This window comes from Podarcis gaigeae (genome assembly GCF_964106915.1).
Source record: "Podarcis gaigeae genome assembly, chromosome: 8".
Lineage (NCBI taxonomy): Eukaryota > Metazoa > Chordata > Lepidosauria > Squamata > Lacertidae > Podarcis > Podarcis gaigeae.
In genome coordinates, this window is record NC_139684.1 from 84804324 (window position 1) to 84829772 (window position 25449).

Below are 25449 nucleotides of genomic sequence, written 5' to 3' on the forward strand. Positions count from 1 at the left end.
AAAAGACCCTGATGTTGGGAAAGATGGAGGGCACAAGGAGAAGGGGACGACAGAGGACGAGATGGTGGGACAGTGTTCTCGAAGCTACCAGCATGAGTTTGACCAAACTGCGGGAGGCAGTGGAAGTCAGGAGTGCCTGGCGTGCTCTGGTCCAGGGGGTCACGAAGAGTCAGACATGACTAAACGACTAAACAACAACAACAACTACCTATATAAAGGGACGCGGGTGGCGCTGTGGGCTAAACCACAGAGCCTAGGGCTTGCCAATCAGAAGGTCGGTGGTTTGAATCCCCGCAACGGGGTGAGCTCCCATTGCTCGGTCCCAGCTCCTGCCAACCTAGCAGTTCAAAAGCACGAAGTGCAAGTAGATAAATAGGTACCACTCTGGCGGAAAGGTGAACGCGTTTCTGGGCGCTGCTCTGGTTCTCCAGAAGCGGCTTAGTCATGCTGGCCACATGACCCGGAAGCTGTACACCGGCTCCCTCGGCCAATAAAGCGAGATGAGCGCCGCAACCCCAGAGTCGTCTGTGACTGGATCTAAGAGTCAGGGGTCCCTTTACCTTTACCTTTTAACTACCTATATAGCCCAGCCTTTTGGCAAACCTGGCAACTGCTTGCCCCAGATATCCCTCGGCTTTTGGGCTGGCCAAGTTCAACCTGACTCCACCACCTCCCCACACTTTGCTCCCCTGATCTTCTTTACCTGGATGGTATCCACGGGGTATGGCGTGAAGGAAGTGTGGGACAAGGACTGCGTGGGCCCCAGAAGGTTCCGGAAGCCGTTGAAGTCATGCTTATACTCCTTGATGGGCTCCACGCGCATCTTGTCACGTGGCAGGAGGGCTTCGTAGCAGGGGGCGTAGCCCGGTGGGGGCAGGAACTTGAAGTCCCCATGGCGTCCCCCCAGGAGGAACCTCACCCTGGCGGGGGGGGTGCAAAAGAGAGAGAGTTGGACACTGTCCCCCTTAAGGAAAGAACATACTGTTAATTTTTTTAAAAAAATAAAATTTTGTTATTATTAAATTTTATTTAACATAATTATTACAAAGCACAAGCAAAATACATACAAATACATACATACGTATATTTTTCAGATAAACACACATATATAAAAAAGAACCAAAAAGAAAAAAGAAAGAAAAGAAAAACGAAAAAATAAGAAGAGAAACTGGAAGAAAAAGAAAAATTGGAAGAATTTCTTCCAAATTTCTTCTACAAATATCTCAATAATAAAATTTCATTGACTGACTTCCATCGCTTACACTGCACTTCCGATATACATTTTAAGCAAATTTGTATCTGTAATTCCGTATTTTCCCCGTACAATCTCATACAAATATTCTAATTGATAAGTTTTCTAAATCTTCCCTAAATCTATTCTAAACACAACCAATACTTTACACTTAATCATTGTTTACATAAATAATCATTTAAACATTTCCATTGTTTCTGGATTATATTTTTTGGTTTTTTCTTATCAAATCAGTTAGTTTTGCTATTTCCAAGTTCGCATAATTTATCCAGCCATTCTTCTTTGGTTGGAATGTAATTCCCTTAAGGAAAGAACCTACTGTTTAAAGGTCTTTGCGTAGAAAAACAGGCTAGAAATATTAGCATTGTCCCGCCTACGGGCCGAACAACAGAACTCCGCCCCTGCTGCCCCGGCCCCATTCTCACAGGCCTTGATTGGCTCAGAGCCTCACTCCAGTTTTCTGAACGGCCGTGATGGGCTCTTTGACAAAGCAACTTTCCAGGGGCCGCATGCGAGGGACGGAGGGGGCCAGAGCCAACAATTGGGTAGAGCAAGGGGAAGATGTTACCGCTCCTGGTGGTTCCCTTGGCTGTTGCATTTATAGCTTCAAAAATTATATTCTACACAGAATATGAAGTAGCAATATAGACAGTACTAACTACAATCTAAGGGACGCGGGTGGTGCTGTGGATTAAACCACAGAGCCTAGGACTTGCTGATCAGAAGGTCGGTGGTTCAGATCCCCGTGACGGGGTGAGCTCCCGTTGCTCGGTCCCTGCTCCTGCCAACCTAGCAGTTCGAAAGCACGTCAAAGTGCAAGTAGATAAATAGGTGCCGCTCCGGCGGGAAGGTAAATGGCGTTTCCGTGTGCCGCTCTGGTTCCCCAGAAGCGGCTTAGTCATGCTGGCCACATGACCCGGAAGCTGTACGCCGGCTCCCTCAGCCAGTAAAGCGAGATGAGCGCCACAACCCCAGAGTCATCCACGACTGGACCTAATGGTCAGGGGTCCTTTTAGCTTTAACTACAATCTGCTACGATAACTAGGGGCCAGTCCAAACACTAGCTCCTCCAGCTCCTGCTACCCCCAAATTTTCTCTTCTCTAGATCTAAAGCCATGTGGCTCTCCTATTCGGATTTTCAAAGCATAGGGAACCTTCAGCTTTAGGGAGGAGAATCGTGGGATGACAGGAGATGGAGAAGAACGCCACAGGGATGAGGGGGAAATTAAAAGGGAGGCACGCAGAGTTTGCAATCTGCATCAAGGCAAGGTGCGGACAGGCCCTAAAATGAATTCTTGACTCGATGGGGATTAATCCTCTTCCTTAGTAGGTGAGCACAGGTCTGGGGCCTGAACCTCGTTTCTGTGCTTTGAGCTTACTTGATGCCAGCAGAGAAGCTGACCACAGGGAAGAAGAGGCCGTCTAGGTTGAAGTTCTCAAACATGCCCTGGACGGGGAAACCATTGATACGGAAGGAGATACTGGGCACGCTCAGATCGAGACAGCAGCTCACCACGTCGTCTGCCCCCAAGGTGTGCTGGCCGGGGGAGGTCACGGCCCGAGCCACGCGGCCTGTGCCAAAGAGAGAGGAATCATCATCATCAACCTTTATTATGGTCCAGAGACCCAACAAATCGTTACAAAGCAATACACAATTCATACAGCCTACCTCCAGGTTAAACAAGCATTTCGTTCAGAATATAGGGCTCATTGGTTCTAGCAACCACAGATAAAAACTTGGCCACTGCTAATGTTCTAGCATTTGTCCGGTCTTCCAATAGGAACCTGACATAGTGAGCCTCTGATTTTCCCAGGAAAGGTACCAGGAAGGGTAATATCAGTTCAACCCTGGCTTGCTCATATTTTGCACAGTGCAACAAAATATGTTTTATGGAATCGATGTCTTGAGCACACGAGCAAAGTCTGTCCTGGTAGGGAACTCCTCTCAACCTGCCATTGGCTTTGGTGAAAAGAAGAGAGGAATCACAGAACAGTGGGAATCTCAACTAGATCATACAGGACAACATACAATGAATTCATAACATGCGGGCGATGTTGACATTTCCATTCCACCTTAAGGAACAGGCATGAGATTGTTGTGTGTCACATGCCTGTTTACATTCCAGCACAGCTTGCTGGGAACTTCCGTTTGTGTATAGCTTTTGCTTTTGCTGTTCTCCCTGAGACGACATGAGAGAGAGAGGACATGTTTCTTTGTTCTGATTTATGTTTAATGTAGCTGTAGCATGACTTCATACGCCTCACGCCTACTTCTGTGTGCGCAGTACATTCTGCTAATTGCGTGCCCTGGCTTTTGAAGTTCGGGTCACTGATTTATGTCTGAGCATGGGCCGATGGAAGGAGACATCCGAGCTGGACTTGCCAGCTGGCCTCCCGGCCCCTCTGCATGTCGACAACAAGCCTTCAGCCCAGGACTCTTCTTCACGTTGAACCCCATGGATTCAGTGGAATTAATGAGGACTAATATCCTCCTGCTACGTTTTACCTGCTTGGCCGTGTAACATTGCTCCTAAGACAAACCACAGAAGCTCGTCCTTTCCTTGGCAACCATCTGCACCTCCTATGAGAAGGTCCCCTCGCTAATAGGTTATTGTATTTTAGTGTTCTGTTGGAAGCCGCCCAGAGTGGCTGGGGAAACCCAGCCAGATGGGTGGGGTATAAATAATAAATAATAATAATTATTATTAGTATTATTCATGTGCTGCCACCAACTCACGAGTTCTGCAACGCAAGAGATTCTTTGTTGCGCTTATATCCCACCTTCCTCCAAGGAGCTCATGGTGGCACAGGTCGTCCTTCTCACCATTTTCACCCTCACAACAACCTTGTGAGGCAGCTGAGGGTGATAGAGGGTGCCAGATGGACCAAGGTCATCCAGGGATCTCCATGGCCAAGTGGTGGTTTGAATCCCGGTCACTCAGGTCCTAGTATGGCACTCTAACCACTGCACCATCCAGGATTAAAAAATGGACCACGTGGAGAGAGGTGAATAGACCTCTGTGCATGCAAACACCCAGAGTCCATGCAAGCAGGGCTGTGTGTCTTCTGAACCTACTTTTAAAACATTTAAGATCAGCAGACCTATATTTCTGCCCAGGATTATGGGTTAGTTGAATGCTATTATTGTTAATGGCATTACTCAATTAATGATATAATTATTAATATTATTGTAATTGGTTACTTGAGCGGATGGGGCGATGTGGAATAGGTGGGGGTTGTCTGCTTAGATTTGTTCTGTGTTATGTGTGTGTATTTTTCAATTATTTTGGTGACTGCATTCTACGTGTTCTCATTTGCTTTTTGTTGTTGTAATGTTTGGTAATATTTATTAGATTTTCTAGATGATACATAATCTCCCTGCTGAAATTTAAAAGGTCCTTTCTAGTTCTTTAAAGCACACTTAATTCCTTCCCTCTTTCCTCTCAAGCCTCCCTCTTTCAATTACTGCATTGCTTTAATGGGATTGTTTTCTTGCATATTTTAATTACGGGTGTTTATATTTCAGCGTTTTAATGGGACTGCTTTGCTGCTAATTATAACCGTGTGTTTTAATTATGGGTGTTTATATTTTAATTGCTCGGCTTTTATACTTGCAAACCATACTTAGAAGCCCATCTTGACAACAGTAATGACATCTGGAAGACCACCTCCTCCCCTATAAACCCTCCCGGGTGTTAAGACCAGCAGAGGGAACCTGTTTGGTAGTTCCACCTCCCTCAGATTTTTAGGGGGTATAGCCTAGGGAGAGGGCCTTCTCTGTGACAGCCCCTAAGTTGTGAAACTCCCCACAGAGGCACAACTGGCATGTCTGCTATACAGTTTTCAGCAAATGCCAAAGACACACCTCTTTATCCTGGCCGTTTACACCTGAGACATCTGACCCACACTATTCTTGTGACTGTACTCCATATTAACTGTTTTATATTTTATATTGTTGTGATTTGCCGTGGGACCTGCTGGTGAAGGGGAGGTGACAAATATAGTAATAGTAATACAGTGGTACCTCGGGTTAAGTACTTAATTCGTTCCAGAGGTTCATACTTAACCTGAAACTGTTCTTAACCTGAAGCACCACTTTAGCTAACGGGGCCTCCAGCTGCCGCCGCGCTGCCAGAGCACAATTTCTGTTCTCATCCTGAAGCAAAGTTCTTAACCTGAAGCACTATTCCTGGGATAGCAGAGTGTGTAACCTGAAGCATATGTAACCTGAAGCGTATGTAACCCAAGGTACCACTGTAGTAATAAATAACAGCAAAAACATTTCCTCCTTAGAATCAGGGTTTCCCAGACTTGGGTCTCCAGCTGTTTTTGAACTACAACTCCCATGATCCCTTGCTAGCAGGACCAGTGATCGGGAAAGATGGGAATAGTAGATCAAAAACAGCTGGAGACCCAAGTTTGGGAAACTCTGCCTTAGATGCCACAACAGCAACAACAAAACAAAACAAAACAACAACAATTTATTTCCATGCCTCCCATCTAACTGGGTTGCCCCAGCACCACTGGTCAGCTTCCAACAATTATAAAACCATAGTAAAAGCATCAAACATTAAAAACTTCCCCAATACGGACTGCCTCTATTTGTCTTCTAAATGCCAGGTAGTCGTTCATTTCCTTGACATCTGAAGCCTGAATGGCATGTGCAAGGTGTGTGAACCGCCCCACGCAGGTGCCCTACCTGACCACAGGTGCAGGCCGTCGAAGCCAAAGGAGTAGAGGTCGTCCCCGACGCCGTTACCTCCCCAACCTTCCCCGCCTCCGGGGTAAGGGCTGTATCCTTCTGCCATGGCCCAGCCCACCCGCAAATGGGTGGCTTGAGAGGTCACGAAGGATTCCACGTAATCCACAATCATCTCGTAGTACCATTTCTTGTACTGGGTGGAGCCATCGTGCGTGCCCAGGAAGATGTTGGGGCGCATGCTGTTTAAGAGGGAGGAAGAGCAGGGGAATGGGAGGGAGAGTGAAGAAAGGAAGGAGGAAAAGGAAAGACCACCCAGACCCAAAGGGAAGAGAAAACCAAAGGACGTGATGGTGATTTGGGGGGTCTCTCTGATGGCCTTCCTCCGAGTTTAAATTCTTTGATCCCAGCTGAATTCCAAGATCCTAGGTTAAAGGTAAAGGGACCCCTGACCATTAGGTCCAGTCGTGGCCGACTCTGGGGTTGCGGTGCTCATCTCGCTCCATTGGCTGAGGGAGCCGGCGTACAGCTTCCAGGTCATGTGGTTAGCATGACTAAGCCGCTTCCAGAGCAGCACATGGAAACGTTGTTTACCTTCCCGCTGGAGCGTTACCTATTTATCTACTTGCACTTTGACGTGCTTTCAAACTGCTAGGTTGGCAGGAGCTGGGACCTAACAATGGGAGCTCACTCCATTGCAGGGATTCGAACTGCTGACCTTCCAGTCGCCCAGCCCTAGGCTCTGTGGTTTAGACCACAGCGCCACCCGCATCCCTTAGATCCTAGGTTACGTTAAACTAAAAATTAAAGTTCTGTTTGGCAGATTCTCTGCCAAGGGAAGCATAATCCTGCTATAACAAACTGGCTAAAGTTACACAATTTCTCTTATATGCACCTTTTATTATGAAACATTTGCTATCGTGTCGAAGTTTATGCAGAAGGGCAAGGGATCTGAAGCTCTGCTGCCCCTAAGTCTGGGGAAATCTTATTCCACCGCCCCTCTAGCTTCTGAGGGCGATGTCAAACTGACTGAAAACTCAAAACAGATCCCCTGAAATCGTTGGTCTTGATTTACTTAAGCGCACCGATTTCAGTGGGTCTACTCCATAATAGGGATGCGGGTGGCACTGTGGGTTACACCACAGAGCCTAGGACTTGCCGATCAGAAGGTCAGTGGTTTGAATCCCCACGACGGGGTGAGCTCCCATTGCTCGGTCCCTGCTCCTGCCAACCTAGCAGCTCGAAAGCACGTCAAAGTGCAAGTAGATAAATAGGTACCGCTCTGGCGGGAAGGTAAATGGTGTTTCCGTGCACTGCTCTGGTTCGCCAGAAGTGGCTTAGTCATGCTGGCCACATGACCCGGAAGCTGTACGCTGGTTCCCTCGGCCAATAAAGCGAGATGAGCGCCACAACCCCAGAGTCGGCCACGACTGGACCTAATGGTCAGGGGTCCCTTTTTACTCCGTAATATGGCTAACAGTGGATATCATCCTGATATTTCAGCAATCGTTGTCTGCACACCTTTGGAACTCATAAGGACTAGAAAGTAAAGGAAAGTCTAGTTACCTTTCCAAATTTGCATTCTGTGCTAATACCCCCACCTCACCCCAGAATAATTGGGACACGTGTGATGCCACTTTAAAACGGGGAAAGCACCAACCTGGTGACGTAGTTGATGAGCTTTGTCTGCAAGAGTAGGTCCCTCCCCGGGAGCAGGTTTTCAGTGATGAGGTTTTGGTTAGAGCGGACAGCCACACCATTGCAGACACACAGAGAGCAGAGGACGTCCAGGACCTGCCAAGGGGCCACCAAAATTTATTTATTTCATAAAACTTACATACTGCTTGATTGTAAAAAACAAATCAAACCCCTCAAAGTGGCTTACAAACAATTAAGACAATGGAATTATCAGCAAAACAAAAACACCACAGTTAAAAACAACTATTTAAAACATTCAAACAAATAATTAACATTGATGATAAGGAAAAAACCAGATTAATGAGCCAGGCTCATCCATTTCAATGGGTCTACTCTGAATAGGAGTTAACACTGGACACGATCCAAGTGTGCTACATGTGCATGTTAGAATTCCTGATCCATGACTGCAGTCATGGGATTGTTGTCTATCACATGGCGGTGTATGTTTTGACTCCACAGAGTGGGAAGTGACGGAGACAGGATGCTTGTGTTACTGTGTTCCGTGAAGTGGGACTATTGTCCTTTGTTCTTTTTCTCTTTGCTGTCTGATGCTAGAGAGAGAGGGAGCCATGTTGCAGTGCTCCGTGCGTGTTTATATGTAAATAAAGTAGATTAGCCAAAATGCTGAGTTGCTGAGGTCTGTCACGCATAATGCGCAAACTCTGCGGATCCCTAAGTGTGCCGGTGTTGGTTGGCATCGGTCCCTGTGATGTTCAGGCTGAAGAAAGCTTTTGAAGCTCCCAAACGAAAGACCAGGACGGAGAGAACATGCCAGTCGGGTATGTGTCTCTGCCAGGGTCCTACTCGAGTGTAGGCTGAACTAATGACAGTGCCCTTCCCCTGGCCTGTGCACAACATGTAGCAGAGAAAAAAGCTTTCTGCCGACTGACACTTGTCTGCGAGAAGAGGAGTCGTCAGTGGCGCATGTGTGGCTCGACTTACCTTGTGGTTGCGCCCGTGTTTGTCCAAGAGCGAAATGATGGACTTGATGTGGTTCTCCTGAATGATGTTCAGAACTTCAGGGCTTTCAATGAGCACACAGTATAAAACCTCCAAGATGCCTGCCAGATAAGACCAGGATGGGAGAAAGAGAGAGGGAGAGAGAGAGCGCACATACACGTTATCCCCACAACAACCCTGTAAGGTAGGCTAGACTGAGAGCGAGTGACTCATCAAAGGTCACCCAGGGAACTTCATGGCCAAGTGGGGATGTCAACCTTGGTCTCCAGGCCCTAGTCCAACACTCTGGCCATTACACCACACTGGCCCCCAAGCTAATGGATAATGGTTGATTCCCCATAATTTTAGGGGAATTTTAGGGGAACTATAGCTGTACACAAGACTAAATTGCTTTCAACACTGGGTTATGTTTCCTCTCCAACCATTTCTTTGTTTTAACATATAGATAGATGATAGATAGATAGATAGATAGATAGATAGATAGATAGATAGATATAGATAGATAGATAGATAGAGATAGATAGATAGATAGATAGATAGATAGATAGATAGATAGATAGATAGAGATAGATAGATAGAAAGATAGATAGATAGATAGAGTGGTGCCTCACAAGACGAAATTAATCCGTTCCGTGAGGCTCTTCGTATAGCGGTTTTTTTGTCTTGCGAAGCAAGCCCACTGACAGCTTAGCGGATTAGCGCTATTAGCGGTTTAGCGGCTTAGGAAAAGGGGGGGGAACCCCGCAGGAACTCGCAAGACATTTTTGTCTTGCGAAGCAAGCCCATAGGGAAATTTGTTTTGCGAAGCGCCTCCAAAACGGAAAACCCTTTCGTCTAGCGGGTTTTCCGTCTTGCGAGGCGTTCGTCTTGCGGGGCACCACTGTAGATAGATAGATAGATAGATAGATAGATAGACAGACAAATAAATAGATAGACAGACAGACAGACACTAGCCTTTCTCAGCCTGCAGTTTTGGATTACTACAACTCCCATCATCTCTGCCAACTGCCTGGGGATGATGGGTATTGTAGTCCAAAACTTCAACAGTGCTCGGGTGGCCGGAAGAAGACTTTAAGATCACGGTATAGGGCAGCCCCGACCACCCCATCTGCTCACCAGAGGAGGCCTCCAGTCGATCCAACTTGCTGACCAGCCAGTCCAGGTTGTTGGAGAAAAGGGCACAGTTGGCCCGGTTCCCACGGATCAGTGAAGCTGCGTGGAGGGACACCAAGGCAAAGAGCGTGCATGTTACTATCCGGCTAGTTACTGCCACAACATTATTGTCAGGCAATTTAATTTTGCAACCGCGAGATCAGACCAAAGGCCTATTATCTCCAGCATTGGGTCCTCACAGTGGCTAACCAGAAGCCCACAAGCAGAGATGATGGATGGAGCAGCCTTCTCTCACTCACTCACAATCCTTTTGTTTTAAATTATGGTTTAAAAGTGACACGCAAACCTGGCCACTGATTCCCCATCTGCACGATACATTTCCATCAGGGTTATACCACTTTAAATAGTCATGCCTTGTCCCAGAGAATCCTGGGAACAGGGGTTTCTTAAGGGTGCCAAGAGTTCTTAGGAGACCACCCCACTATTCTCCTTACAGAGCTCCAGTTTCCAGAGTGGTTTAATGGTCCATCCCATTTCTTAAGTGACTCTGGAAACTGAAGATCTGTAAAGGGAATAGTGTAAAGGGAATAATCTCCTAACAACTCGGCTCCCTTAACAAACCACACTTCCCAGGATTCTCTGGGAGCAAGGCATGACTATTTAAAGTGGTATAAAAGGTAAAGGTAAAGGGACCCCTGACCATTAGGTCCAGTTGTAGCTGACTCTGGGGCTGCGGCGCTCATCTCGCTTTACTGGCCGAGGGAGCCGGCGTACAGCTTCTGGATCATGTGGCCAGCATGACTAAGCCGCATCAGGAGAACCAGAGCAGCACATGGAAATGCCGTTTACCTTCCTGCCGGAGTGGTATCTATTTATCTACTTGCACTTTGACGTGCTTTCGAACTGCTAGGTTGGCAGGAGCAGGGACCGAGCAACGGGAGCTCACCCCGTCGCGGGGATTCAAACCACCAACCTTCTGATCGGCAAGTCCTAGGCTCTGTGGTTTAACCCACAGCGCCACCCGTGTCCCCTGGTTTTTGCCTACCTCGTAGCAAATTGTCACAACTTTCTTGGTATTGGCAGTTAGGCATTGGTATTGCTCTGTAGATGGAAGAGAGGCGATAGCGCTAGCACCTGCCCCACATATTGAAGGGTAGTCCGATAAAGGATTCTGGGGGGGACTGGCCCTTATTTAGCCCATTAACCTTAATAATTGTGTCATGTGTCATTTTTTCCACTGGGGGTGGGGGTGGGAACTTGCCACACAAACTCAGGGGCCAGGAAGGGTTGCTTGTGAAACCTGCAATCAAATCCAGACCAAATCAGAACTGGAAATCCATGCTGACCCCCTTCCCTAAACTTCGCTAGCCACGCGAGAGCGCCCTGCAAGCTCCAGATCTGTGTCGTGTCAACATGGGCCCAGGTAGCTCTCATCCTGGAGCTCTGCCCTTGGAGTTCATACCGAGAAGCTCATACAGCAGGTTGACAATCTCCTTCCAGGACTCAGCGGCATCCTCGCCAGCGTATTCAGCAAAGTGTGCGGCAGTGCTGTACACGTTGAGGCGGTCAATGCAGTTCAGAACAAGTGTGATCATGCCCTGCGAAGGAAGCATAATAATAATAATAATAATAATAATAATAATAATAATAATAATAATTTATTATTTATACCCCGCACATCTGACTGGGTCTCCCCAGCCACTCTGGGCAGCTTCCAACCAAATACAGTGGTGCCCCGCAAGACGAATGCCTCGCAAGACGGAAAACCCGCCAGACGAAAGGGTTTTCCGTTTTGGAGGTGCTTCGCAAAACGAATTTCCTATGGGCTTGCTTCGCAAGATGAAAATGTCTTGCGAGTTCCTGCGGGGTTTTTTTTTTCCTTTCCCCCCCTTTTTCTAAGCTGCTAAGCCGCTTAACAGCTGATCCGCTAAGCCGCTTATCAGCTGATCCACTATGCCGCTTATCAGCTGATCCGCTAAGCCGCTTATCAGCTGATCTGCTAAGCCGCTAATAGCGCTAATCCGCTAAGCCGTAAATGGGCTTGCTTCACAAGACGAAAAAACCGCAAGACGAAGAGACTCGCGGAACGGATTCTTTTCATCTTGCGAGGCACCACTGTATCAAAAACAATACAGCGTCAAACATTAAAAACTTCCCTAAACAAGGCCGCCTTCAGGTGTCTTTTAAAAGTAAAACAGTTGTTTATTGTCTTGACATCTGGTGGGAGGGTGTTCAACAGGGCGGGTGCCACCACCGAGAAGGCCCTCTGCCTGGTTCCCTGTAACCTCACATCTCGCAGGGAGGGAACCACCAGAAGGCCCTCGGTGCTGGATCTCAGTGTCCGGGCAGAACAATGGGGGTGGAGATGCTCCTTCAGGTATACAGGACCGAGGCCCTTTAGGGCTTTAAAGGTCAGCACCAACACTTTGAATTGTGCTCAGAAATGTACTGGGAGCCAATGAAGATCTTTCAGGACTGAAGTGCCCACAGGACCTGGAGTCCGCCCTTAGCAAGCCCCACAAGCGCCTGCTGTCTTCACCAGAGGTGGAGAAGCTGTGGGCCTCTCCAAATGCTGTTGGGACTACAGCTTCCATCATTCCTATTGGCCATGCTGGCCAGGGCTGCTGCGAACTGGGAACCCAACATATTGAGGGCACCGGTTCGGTGATGGCTTCACTGAGGCCACCCTCCTAGGCTGAGTCCCCAATTGCTCACCTCCTCCTGGAAGAGGTTCTGCCTGTTTTTGAGGGAACGGAGCTTGGTCTGCTTCTCCTCATGTTGCAGCTCTTCCTCAGGGTGCTGGAAGTAGTTGATCAGGTCCTGCAAGCTGAGAATCATCCCATCGATGGGAAGAGTCACTGGGGTTCCCGACTTGACCTTTCCGCTCAGTGTGTCCAGGCCCCTGGAGAAGGAACGGCCAGAGCTGAGATTAGCATTGGGACAGAGAAGGAGGAATCACACCCCTAAGATGGCCGCAAGTTAATATATTTACTTTGTGGAATGCTCCCCTTAGCGCCAAACCTCTTCAGCTTCGGGTCTTGAAACAGGGCAAGCTGCTAGACCTCATGGCTGCTTAATCAAAGAGAGGAACAGCGGGATAGAAATTCAATAAATAAACCCAGCACCGCAGCTCCTCCTCTTACTAGGCGCTGCTTCTCTTCTCGCCAAACTGACCTCTCTCTTCCCTCCTACTGAAGGAATGGGTTTCCTAAACCCAAAACTGAATGTGCAGGCAATTTGAAACAGGCACCAAAATCCCTATTTTTCCTTAGCTAAAATCCATTAACTTGAGCTCTGAGTCAATGTATAAACAAAAACCCGGCTGTATAAACAAGTGCTCAGAGCCCTCTCCTTTATCAGTTCGTGACGGCAAGGATGACCTTGGCTGTTCCAGTGGAGTAGGGATGACATGTCTAGGTTTTATGACGCACAGACCTAGTCCGGGAACAGCGCCAGAGTGTGTTCTTGGAGTTGGTGACCTTTTGCTCCAAGATGAGAGTAGGAACAGGAATACCCTTTTATGGTCAGAAGTACAGGAAGGAATACCCTTTTATGGTTAAGAGTACCGGAGCAGGAACATATGTGATGTCAACCTGCGTGTATAGGCTGACGTGGATGGGCTCCTGGGGAAGGAGGGAGAGGGTGCCTGGAGGATATATATCCCGCATGAAATTTCTCATTTCTTTGGACTTGCTGTGGACACACCACGCAGGTGCCTTTCTGCTGTTCCGGAGAGCAGAAATAAAGAACTTTTTCTCTGAACCAATCCTCGGTGTCATTTGACTTCCTTCTTCCTGTCCGGGAGCAACGCAGACCCAATCGGTGAACTCCAATAAGGCTACACTATGAGCATAGCTGTCAACGTTTCCCTTTTTTTAAGGGAAATCCCCTTATTCCAAATAAGATTCCTCGCAAGAAAAGGGAAAAGTTGACAGCTATGCCCATGAGCAGTTCGGTTTTGTTTTGCATGGCGACGAATTACACTTAGTCTTGCACACCTATTGGAATGCTTGCTAACATTCCGTGGCACCACAATGGATCAGCCAATGGGGGGGATGGAAGAGGGGAGCATGGAACCACAAAAAAGATGACAGGCAGCCAGGTGACAGGCAGGCACAGAACACAACTCAAGTGGTCGATTTCTTGGTTTCCATGGGAGCAGAATCTGCCCGGCACCTACTTGATGAATTGGTTGTAAAGGCCAGAAGTGCTGTAGATCATCCGGGCAGCTTGCGACTCCTCACGCTGGCAGCGGGTCAGGGAGAGAGCATCGTCCATGTGACCTTCCTGGTGCAAGATGGCCTGTAGGGTGAGCGAAGAAAGCAGGTATATATGGTGGACGCTCTGAGAATTCTCAAACCAAAGTTTCTTGACAGGGGGACCTAGGAAACTTTACTCTCTGCACCACTATGACAGCTGGCCAGCAGAGGGCGCTGTGCTGTGGTGCCACTGCCACAGATAGCCAGAGGGTGGTGCTGCAGCGACCAATCCAAAAGAGACCAGCTGACACGGGGAGCCAATCAGCTTCCACCTGGCCCTATAAAGCTGCGTACTCAGGCTGGGCTCTCCAGTCTCAGGAACTTGCATGTTTTAGATGCTCAATGGACACCTTATAGGTTCACCCTCCCCTGCGCGACTCCTTGGCTCAAGGCCACCAACCCTGATGGAAAGCCAGGGAGGCCAGCTGGTTAAGCCTCACCTTTCTCTTGAGCAGCCCCAAGCGGAGAGCCTTGGCATCAGCCGCCGCGTACGTCACCCAGAGGCCGCTGTCAACATGCTGCACGAAACACATGGACTCTCCGTACTTGATCTCAGGGGCTCCCATCCCCTCCACGTCTCGCTTCGGAGCCACATCCAGCTTTTCCTAGAAGGGCAAGGGGGAGAACAGAGGGCGCCATGAGCTCAGAGGGATGGCAGGGCAGGGGCACACTGAGGCAATCTTTACATTCAGACATAATGTGTTTTTCGCCCCATAAGACACCCTTTTTTCTTCCTAAAAAGTAAGGGGAAATGTCTGTGCATCTTATGGAGTGAATATGTGGTCCCTGGAGCCGAATTGCCCAGGGGCAAAAAGCAGATCATGCTTTTTTTTTAAAAAAAAAAAAAAGAGGGAAGTGGGTGTTGAAACAAAGCCGCTGATCGTTTGCCGATTGGGAGAGAGATAAGGGACTCTAGAGATAAAGGAGGCTGCCTGGGAAGGGGGAGGTAAAGACAGCAAACTTGCAAAGGGGGGAAACAGGAAGACCAAAGCAATAAGGAGAGAAATTAGGAGAAAAGGAGGAGCAAAAAACTGCTCCAACTAAGGAAAAGACACTAAGGCAAACCAGAGGGAAGGGAGTGTTGAAAGGAAACAGCTGATCAGTGGGATCAGAAGAGAGATAAGGGACGCTAGCGGAGGCTGCCTGGGAGGGGGGAGGTAAAAGCCCATGGATCCTCAGGATTTCTGCATTGGGTCACCCCAAATTCACCATCAGATCACATATCTGTGGCCACAGCATGAACCACAAAAATCATACATCCGCTATTTCGTTCAGAATATTTTTTTCTTGTTTCCCTCCTCTAAAAATTAGGTGCGTCTTATGGTCATGTGAGCTTAAAAATAGGGTATATTTGGGGGCTTTTCTTTTAAAGATTTTATATATGTATGTATACAACACCCTATTAACCATACATCCATGTTTTCCCAGACATTTTGCCTATTCTGAGAAAATCCGCCCAAAATGAATGAATAATGTTCAGTTCTGCTGTTCAGCTGGACCTGATTATTGTTTTAGAATATCTTGCTGTTGCTGAAAGTGCTTGGCTGCTCCTACTTACAAGATTCTCTCCATTTCAATGCCACTTTCAACATTTAGTATTTTTAAATGGCTGTAACCCATCCAGGGACCTTACAGGGAAGGGCAGGTGAGAAAATGAATTAATAGTAGTAGTAGTAATAGTAGAATCATAGAATCATAGAATCATAGAGTTGGAAGAGACCACAAGGGCCATCGAGACCAACCCCCTGCCAAGCAGGAAACACCATCAGAGCACTCCTGACATATGGTTGTCAAGCCTCTGCTTAAAGACCTCCAAAGAAGGAGACTCCACCACACTCCTTGGCAGCAAATTCCACTGTCAAACAGCTCTTACTGTCAGGAAGTTCTTCCTAATGTTTAGGTGGAATCTTCTTTCTTGTCGTTTGGATCCATTGCTCCGTGTCCGCTTCTCTGGAGCAGCAGAAAACAACCTTTCTCCCTCCTCTATGTGACATCCTTTTATATATTTGAACATGGCTATCATATCACCCCTTAACCTCCTCTTCTCCAGGCTAAACATGCCCAGCTCCCTTAGCCGTTCCTCATAAGGCATCATTTCCAGGCCTTTGACCATTTTGGTTGCCCTCCTCTGGACACGTTCCAGTTTGTCAGTGTCCTTCTTGAACTGTGGTGCCCAGAACTGGACACAGTACTCCAGGTGAGGTCTGACCAGAGCAGAATACAGTAGTCTTCCATAGTAGTCTTCTTCTTTGGCTATCACTCGTAGCCGAGTAAGATTGTCTTCCATAAACACGGTTTTAACAATGAATCCATAAGTGACTTTGGAGGCCAGTTCTGGATCCACACATCCTTCCACAGTGGGGGTAGTAAATGATAATAACTGAATAATAACCAAAAATCCACACGGGCGCCATTTTCAAGCCCATTTCCTGGCTGTGTCCAGGAAAATCCAGACACACAGCATTTCTATCTTTATCCTCATTCTTTTTTATTAGTTATTTCCAAAAAGAACACAAGGTAACACACAAATACAAAGAAAATACACAGAAAAGAAAAATTAAAAATAATAAACAGCAATTATCATTTCCATATCATCCATAACATAGTTGTCTCTTACGGGGCTTCCTTCAGCCTGTCCGTAAATCATTCGAAGCAATAAATAAAATCACACGTTTCATTACTTATATTGTCATTATACCGATTCCTAATTCCTGTTTGCTTTGCACAATAACTCTTAGTCTTTCACAGTGCGTCTCTAAATCCCTTTAGCGTTATTTGCCTTTCACTAATACATTCCAGATAATCTACATACTTTTCCCAATCTTTGGTGAACACTTGGTCTCTTATGTATCTAACTTTTCCTGTTAATCTATCCAACTCTGCGTAATCTGACAGCTTAGATCTCCACTCCTCCACCGTTGGGGTTTCCCGTAGTTTCCACTTCTGGGCTAATACCACCCTTGCTGCCGTAACCGCATAGTATACCAATCTGCGATCTTCCTTTTTTATCTCTTGTCCTAATATCCCTAGAAGAAAGATTTCTGGTTTCTTTATGAACGTGTACTTTAATATCTTCTTCAATTCAGTGTGTACTTTCTCCCAAAATTGTTTCACCCTTCTGCACTCCCACCACATATGGTAGAAGGAGCCCTCTATGTCTTTACATCTCCAGCACTTATTATCCACCTTATACATTTTTGATAATTTCATGGGTGTCAAGTACCACCTATAAAACATCTTCATGACGTTTTCCCTTATCGAAGTACACGCCGTAAAGTTTACCCCCTCCTTCCAAAGTTTCTCCCAATCCTCAAACTGTATACTATGACCTATATCCCTTGACCAATGGATCATCACCGATTTGACTTCCTCATCGCCTAAATTCCAGTCCAACAACATCCTATATATCTTAGATATAATTTTCACTTTATTGTTTATTATTTCTGTCTGGAATTTTGAGTCTTTATCTGCATAGACTCTTTCTTTGATATCTCTACTAAACATCTGATTCACCTGATGGTGATGTAGCCAATCGTAAACATGTTCCTTTGTTTGCTCATACGGTTTTAGCTTCCATTTCCCTTCAACCTTAGTTAGTAGCTGATCATAAGTTGCCCAATTGCTTCTCATATTAATGGTTTTTGTACTCATTACTTCGAGAGGTGAAAGCCAATGTGGTGTTTTCGGCTCTAACAGATTTTGATATCTTTCCCAAACTTCGATTAGCGGCCCTCTAAAAATGTGATTCGCAAACCCCTTGTGTTCTTTCCTTTTGTTCTTCCATAAGTACGCGTGCCAGCCGAATCTATTATCGAAGCCCTCTAAGTCGAGCAGCTCCGTATTCACCAATTTTACCCATTCTTTTATCCAACATAGGCATGATGCCTCATAGTACAGTTTCAGATCCGGCAGGGCAAAGCCCCCTCTTTCCTTTACGTCTGTCAGTAATTTAAACTGAATTCTGGGTTTTTTGCCCTGCCATATGAATCTTGAGACTATCCTTTGCCATTCCTTAAAGATTCGACTCCCTTTGATTATAGGGATGGTCTGGAATAGAAACATCAACCTCGATAAGACATTCATCTTGATTACATTAATCCTTCCCCAGAGTGACAATTTTAGCCCTCCCCATTTCTCTAAATCTTTCTTTATTTCCTTCCACATCGGCTCATAATTATTTTTAAATAAGTCTATGTTTTTAGGTGTTAACCAGATGCCGAGATATTTGACTTTTTTGACCATCTCTATCTGCGATTGTTGTTGGATTGTTTCAATTACCTTTGGGTCCACGTTTTTTCCTATCATTTTCGTTTTTGTCTTGTTTAATTTAAAGCCTGCCACTTCTCCAAATTGTTCTATTTCCTTTAATATTTCCCCTATTGCCGTTGCTGGTTCTTCTGTCATTATTACTAAGTCGTCGGCGAAGGCTTTGGTCTTATAAACATTCTGTCCTACTGATACTCCTTTTATATTATCGTTTTGTCTTATTGAGTTCATAAGGACTTCTAACACAGTTATAAATAGTAACGGAGAAAGCGGACATCCTTGTCTTGTTCCCTTCTGTATCCTTATCTCCTCCGTCACCATATTGTTTATGATCAATTTGGCCTTCTGTTCTGTGTATATTGCTTTTACCCCATTAAAGAAATCGTTACCCACATCCATGTGTTCTAAGTTCTTCAACATAAAGCTCCATATCACGTTATCGAATGCCTTCTCGGCATCTACAAACACCATTATAGCTTGTTTGTCAATCCTAACAGACAGGTATTCTAGCATATTAATTATATTTCTTGTGTTGTCTCTCATCTGCCGACCTGGCAGGAATCCCGCCTGGTCCCTGTGAATAATTTCTGATAGCAAAATCTTCAGCCTTCTTGCCAGAATTCCTGCAAATATCTTATAATCTGTGTTTAGGAGTGAAATTGGTCTGTAATTTTTAACCTGGGTTGGATCTGCATCCTGTTTGGGGATAAACGTAATATATGCCTCTTTCCAGGTCTCTGGGGTTTCTCCTTTCTTTAAGATATTGTTCATAATCGTTTTTAGAGGTCCCACCAAAATAGATTTCATTTCCTTGTAGTAGCCGGCTGTGAATCCGTCAGGGCCTGGTGCCTTACCCCTCTTTAAATCTTTAATTGCCTCCTCTATTTCCTCATTTCCAACTGGTGTATTCAAACGTTGCTTTTCCTCTATTGAGATTTTTTGCACCCTTTTATCCTTCAAGAATCTCTCTATCCTCCTTAAACCAACTTTCTCTTGATCTTTATACAAATTCCTGTAATAGCTGAGGAATTCGCTCTTAATTCCTTTGGGGTCGGTTCTTTCTACTCCCTCCACTGTTATTTTATTAATTACACCTTGCTCCTTCCTTTTTTTGATTTGCCAGGCAAGCCATTTGCCTGATTTATTCGCAAATTCAAAATTTTTTTGCCTTAGTTTTTTAATGTTCCACTCCACTTCTCTATTTATTATTATAGCAAACTGGGCTTGTAGAATTTTAATTCTTTCCTTCGCTTTTTGACAATTTGGTTTTTGTGATAGTTTTTGTTCGTTAACCATTATCTGTTTTAGAATTTCCTCTTTGTTTTTCTCTCTATTCCTATTTTTGATTGCATTCTGTTGGATAAAAAACCCTCTTATTACAGCCTCTCGCATCCCAGACAACGCTATCCTTTGTTCCTTTATCACCATTATCTTTAAAATAGTCTATCAGTTTTTTCTGTGCCTTTTCCACAACTTTCTGATCATCTAAAAGGTGGTCTTTTAATCTCCATCTGAAGGTTCTTGTCTCTAGGCTTTCCAGTTCCAGCTCTGTTGGGCTATGATCTGAAATTACTTTTGGTCTTATTCCTATTAATTTAACTCTTGGACACAGTTCCTTTGAGACCCATATCTGGTCTATGCGTGACAGCGATTGGTTAGGCTCAGAATGAAAGGTGAATTGTTTGTCAAGCGGGTGTCTGAGACGCCAGATGTCCACCAGATTACAATTTTCTACCATGGAGAAGAAGGTTTTTGGTAACTTTCCTTCTTTGTTTGTTCCTTTTCTTTGTCTATCCATTTCTAGTGAAACAACCCCGTTCATATCCCCCATTAAAATTATTTTTTGGTCCACAAATTCCGTCAACTTCTCTTCCAATCTTTTAAAGAATTCCGTTTTACCATTTGGGGCGTATAGCCCCACTACCATCAGCTTTTCACCTTGCCAGTTAATACTGACCCCTATCATCCTCCCCTCTTCATCCTTGAATATTGTTTTAGCTTCTATATTATTTTTAACATACAGTACCACACCTCTTTTCTTTACCTTGTCTGAGGATTCAAATTCCTTTCCCAACCTTTTGTTAATTAACACTTTCCTATGCCTTCTAGCAACGTGCGTTTCCTGTAGACAGATAATGTCCAAATTTTTCTTTTTCAGATATTGCTCAATTTTATTCCTCTTATTTTTATCGTTCATCCCATTAATAGTCCAGTTCCAAATTTTTAATCCCATGATGCTTAACTTTCCCTTCGGAAGTTAAGTTTTCGCCTGAGTTTTATTCAAATTCTCTTTTCCTTTAAGGATTCCCTGAGTCCTCCGCTTCCTCCTCTGCCTCTTTGCCCGATCTACTTCCTCCTTCCTCCTCCTCATCCCCTTCTCCTGAGTCTCCTGATGGGCCCCCCTCATCTCCTCCAGCCCCCGTTCCATTTACCTCCACTTTAAGTTCCTTATACTTCCTCAAGAACTTCCCGGTTTCTTCTTGACTTGACAACTTGTGCCTCTTACCTCTATATACAAATGATATCCCTTCCGGGAATTCCCATCTAAATTCGATCTTATTTCTTCTCAGTACCTGCGCCAAGGATTTATAGTAATCTCTTCGTTTGAGTAGTCTGATCGGGACATCTTTAAAAATAATTATATAATTCCCATCTATATTCAACCTCTTTTCTCTATTCCTTTGAAGGATCCTATTTCTCATTTCTTTATCCTTGAATGTAATCAGACAATCACCTATAAGTTTCCTTCCTCTTGTTGTGTTAACGCGCATTCTGAATGCATTTTGTATATTATTGGCCATTTCCTCCGCTGGTAAACCCATCCATTCTGCTAACTCCATTGTCAATCTCTCTTTAATATTTTCATTTTGGGTCTCTGGCACAGCTCTAAATTTCAGATTAACCTCCCTCTGCCTCAGTTCATTCATCGCAATAATGTCCTTCATCTCTTCCTGAGCCTTATTTAAGTCCATCATTTCAGTTTTAATCCTTTCTTTATCCCTCTTAATATCCTTTAATTCTATCCTTGTCTTCTTTAACCCTTCCTCTGTAAGCTGCGTTCTCCTAAATATTTCTTTTATTTGGCCCTTAAGTTCGTTAACAGTCTCATCCATTTTTTTATCCATTTTCCCGATCCTGTTATCCACTTGCTCTAATTTATATTCTAAGTTGGCTTGGCTTTGTTTGATCTCTGTAAACATCTTCAAGATATCCGACTTAAAGTCTACTTCTTGCTTAGAGCCCCTCCTATCCCCAGGGGTCCCGCCATTCGTTCCTTTTTTCCCTGTATGTGACATCTTAAATACTTATACACTTTTATCTCCCCTTGTCCCCGATAATTTCTCGCCCCCTGAGTTTGTTTCAGATGATTTCCTTTATACCGCCCGCTTTGTCCGTTTTTGTAATACCCTCTTTCTTTCTTTAGTGTTACTGTTCAGAATTCCCAATTCTTTATATATGTATTTTCCCAAAAGTCAGTATCGAAGTCCGTATATATATAATATCGATGTCAAGTTCTTACTGTACAGTCCTCTTCCTTCAAGGCGGAATGCTCCAATGTCGGGGGTTTGTCCCGCCTCCAATCAGGCTAGTCCATGTTCCATAGTAGATATACGGGGGGGGGGGTCTTAAAATAGGGGGTGGTGAATAGAAAAAGGAGGGGAGAAAAGGGCAGGGGGAGCGGAGGCCAGTCTCAGATCACACCAACCTCATTTTAACACAAGAGGCCGTCAAACCAATATACACTGACGGCAGTTCCCAACGTGTTCCCAAAGTGTTCCCAGGAGCTCCCAGAAGTTCAAAAACCCTAGTCTCCAACCAAGGGAAAAGAGATGGAGAACAATATGCGTATTAGCTCCAATATAGATATTATCACTGTCCTCTTTCTGCTTTTCACAAACTCACGCACAAAAAGTCTCAAATGGCAGCGGGGGTTTCTCTTCCGGCTTCATTCTCCTAAATTCTGACGCTAAGATAGAGAAACACCCCTTCTCCTCTTCACAACCTCCAGTTCACCAAAAACGCCAAGTCCTAATGCTTTGTCTCTGGCCCCCTTTCTTCCCTCTTCCTCTCCAGCGTACTTTTCCTTCTATTCGGCTTGTTTGGAGGGAGGAATACAGAAAGGGAAACAGCGTAACCGCTGAGGCAACTCCCTTTCTCTTTTCCCCGCACTGGCGTCTTTCCGCGTCTAAATTGATTTCGGCTATCAGCTGAACTCCGTTTGTTTCTCTTTACTCCCTCCGAGGCTTCCTTGTTCCTTTTATCTTAATTACAAAGTTGCAAGTGTCGGAGTTCTTTGTTCTGAGAGCGTACTGCTCTCCCTGCAAGCTCAGGGCTTCGCTATCTGAAGGTGAGTAATGGCTCCCCCTCGACCGCTAGACCTCTCCGCCCACGCTCTTTGCCTCTTCCGAGGTTACCTGGCAGCCGGTTTGGCCTTTCTCTGGCCGTGCCGGGGACCAGACTCTCTGAACACCCTTCAAGAGAGTTTTGGGGGGTCTCCGCCCCCTAGAGTTGCCCCCAATCCTTCAAAATAGCTCGAGTTCTCCCTCCCGGTGAGAACCCTGCTTGCACTGAGATCGCAGCAGCCGGAAGCAGTGTATTTCGCCTTGAGACAGTGGTTTAGAAGGATAAATCAATGGTCATAACAACAATAGTCATGATAACTCTGTTCGCCCTTGTTGGCCGTTTGCCTCTGAATCCCAGCTGCAGTGGAATCACAAGTGGTGAGAGCTCTGTTGCACTTAGGCTTCCCATTAGGGCATCTGGTTGGCCAATGAGAGAACAGGATATTGGACAAGATGGGCCTTTGGTCCAGCACAGCTCTTCTTGGGTACTTATATTCTTAAAGGCAGAGCACCTTGCTGGAGGAGACTCTTGAGAGTCCCATGGACTGCAAGAAGATCAAACCTCTCCATTCTGAAGGAAATCAGCCCTGAGTGCTCACTGGAAGGACAGATCCTGAAGCTGAGGCTCCAATACTTTGGCCACCTCATGAGAAGAGAAGACTCCCTGGAAAAGACCCTGATGTTGGGAAAGATGGAGGGCACAAGGAGAAGGGGACGACAGAGGACGAGATGGTGGGACAGTGTCATAGAAGCTACCAGCATGAGTCTGACCAAACTGCGGGAGGCAGTGGAAGACAGGAGTTCCTGGCGTGCTCTGGTCCAGGGGGTCACAAAGAGTCGGACACGACTAAACAACAACAAAGACTGTTTTACTTCCAACGAGGGCAATAATGGGGGACTCCTCTCACCTTAGAGATCCGGAAGCAGAAAGCTGTGGCTTTGGTGTGAGCTTTCTCAGCGTCGACCACAACCAGCCCCTTCTCGTCGGTCTGCGCCAGGTAGCGGCCCGTGGTCACGTGGCGGACGCGGAAGGGCTGCCCCCACTTCATGTGGCTGCCGCTCCAGCTGTTGGGGGTAGAAGAAATACTGTATGTTCCCTCTCAGGCAACTAGGACACATCAGGGGTAGCCAGCTGCCCTTCAGATGCTGTTGGACTCCAACTCCCATCAGCCCCTGCAGCCGGCAAGGCCAATAGGTAGGGATGCCAGGAATTGTGGTCCAACAACATCAGGGGAAACAGCCCAGTGGCTGCCCCTGCAATACATAAACGACATTATAGCGTAGTCCCACCATTTACTGCTGTGAACACATGGAAGAAGGATGTGTTGTGGCCAATTCCTCTCACAGGTAGTTTCTTTCCTCAGTTGTTTTTATTGTCGTTGGCCTTTATTGGCATGAGTTCAAACAATAAAATCATACTAAGTCATCCAAATACATTAGTAATCCAAACACATACAAGATATAAAAAGTCTAGATAGCCACAATTGAGTAAATCAGGCAACTTTAGATTTAGCTTTAAAAATCTGGTCTGAATACCCCGAAACAATGCAGGTAGTTTCAGGAGTAGTTTCAACAAATACTGGATTGCAGACTCTTTGTAAATTGATATTTTAAGCTGTAATGGAGTCACTAGGAGACAGTGCTCTGTAGGATCCTGACTTCCATACAAGCAGGTCCTTCCTCTGTTTTAATTTCCCACATGTCCTCCGTTGGCTCCTCCGCAGTCAATGGCCCCCATGGTTGGGCCTTGAACAAATTATTGGGTTGCGGCAGTCACAGTTTCCTGGGCAGGGGACTGATCAGAGCAGCCATGTTAATTCTCCACACAATGCCTCAAAACAACACTACATTGAGGGCAAGGGATCGTGGGAAATTAAAATGGCAGCTCCCAAACCCAGCTGTCCACTGGCATACTGGACTTTTTTTTCTTTTTTGAGGGGAGCTGTTTTTGCTTTATTATGTATTTTGTGTTTTCATTTTTTTTATTCCTCTGTTGTGAACCGCCCTGTGATCTTTGGATGAAGGGCGGCATTAAAATAAAATATAAAATAAAATAAAATGGCAGTTGTGCCTGAAGGTGTAAGCACACTGATGCTAGGACTGCTCACATGTCTGATAAGAAGGTCAGTAAGGGTAGAAAAAGGGTCAAAGACTATATTCCAGGTAGGGTCAACAAATAAAGCCATAGAGGTGGAAGCCATAGAGCCACAGAGTGGCAGCCAGATTGTATTTTTCACTTTCAGGTAAGAAGTAGAACCGGTCATGAGGTGATGTCTCTTATCGTGGCATTTCGTGGCATCCCACTCTACATAACAACCATGTAAGCTCTTGATTTTTAACCGAGTCCTTGGGTTAAAAAACATTTTCTGTATATATATATATTTGTCAGGACACGTTTAAAAGGAACAGTCCTAAAATAACATTTTATACCTCGTTGGTTCAAAAGCCAGTGAAAACCGACATTGCTCCCTCAAACACAACCCAGAATCCTTTGTGTTGTTCATGGCTTTTGAGGCAGAAAAATCCACAAGGGAGCCTGCGCTCCTGGGACGCAAGCGACCCCAACAGCACCGCCATTATTTGTTATTAGTATTTCATACCTGATGCGCAGAGGCTCCAGGCGCCACAGCGAACGAGCCTGGGAACAGACAGCTCCGCCTTCGTAGTTCACCACCCTGCGGAAAAGGAATTCCAGAAGCAGGGTTCAAAACCAGCCAGTTCAATTACCAGGCACGGCAATAACGCCTCTTATTTGCTACAGCCGCCTTCGCCAACCTGATGCTGTCCAGATGCTTCCAGCTGCGATTTCAATCTTCCCCCAGCAAGTACAGCTGTAGGACACTGAGGATGATGGGAACT

At 45.7% G+C, this 25449-nt stretch overlaps 1 protein-coding gene and 1 long non-coding RNA gene across 13 annotated transcripts in view; one reads left to right on the plus strand and one right to left on the minus strand.

Annotated features, from left to right (window-relative positions):
• Window positions 1–25449, minus strand: part of RYR1 (ryanodine receptor 1) — a 224394-nt gene that overhangs the window by 143145 nt on the left and 55800 nt on the right. For all 12 annotated transcript variants that reach the window (XM_083753557.1, XM_083753554.1, XM_083753553.1 and 9 more), the window contains exons 9-20: window positions 25191–25265; window positions 23499–23655; window positions 14422–14586; window positions 13903–14024; window positions 12438–12624; window positions 11185–11320; window positions 9726–9821; window positions 8592–8710; window positions 7612–7745; window positions 5952–6193; window positions 2632–2824; window positions 704–920 (exon numbers count right to left, since the gene is read on the minus strand). In XM_083753557.1, the coding sequence (XP_083609683.1) occupies window positions 704–920; window positions 2632–2824; window positions 5952–6193; window positions 7612–7745; window positions 8592–8710; window positions 9726–9821; window positions 11185–11320; window positions 12438–12624; window positions 13903–14024; window positions 14422–14586; window positions 23499–23655; window positions 25191–25265 (1843 nt within the window). The remainder of the gene's footprint in view (window positions 1–703; window positions 921–2631; window positions 2825–5951; window positions 6194–7611; window positions 7746–8591; window positions 8711–9725; window positions 9822–11184; window positions 11321–12437; window positions 12625–13902; window positions 14025–14421; window positions 14587–23498; window positions 23656–25190; window positions 25266–25449) is intronic.
• Window positions 15668–25449, plus strand: part of LOC310851820 — a 626966-nt gene continuing 617184 nt past the window's right edge. The window contains exon 1 of the long non-coding RNA XR_014567843.1: window positions 15668–16178. This is a non-coding gene — a long non-coding RNA (uncharacterized lncRNA). The remainder of the gene's footprint in view (window positions 16179–25449) is intronic.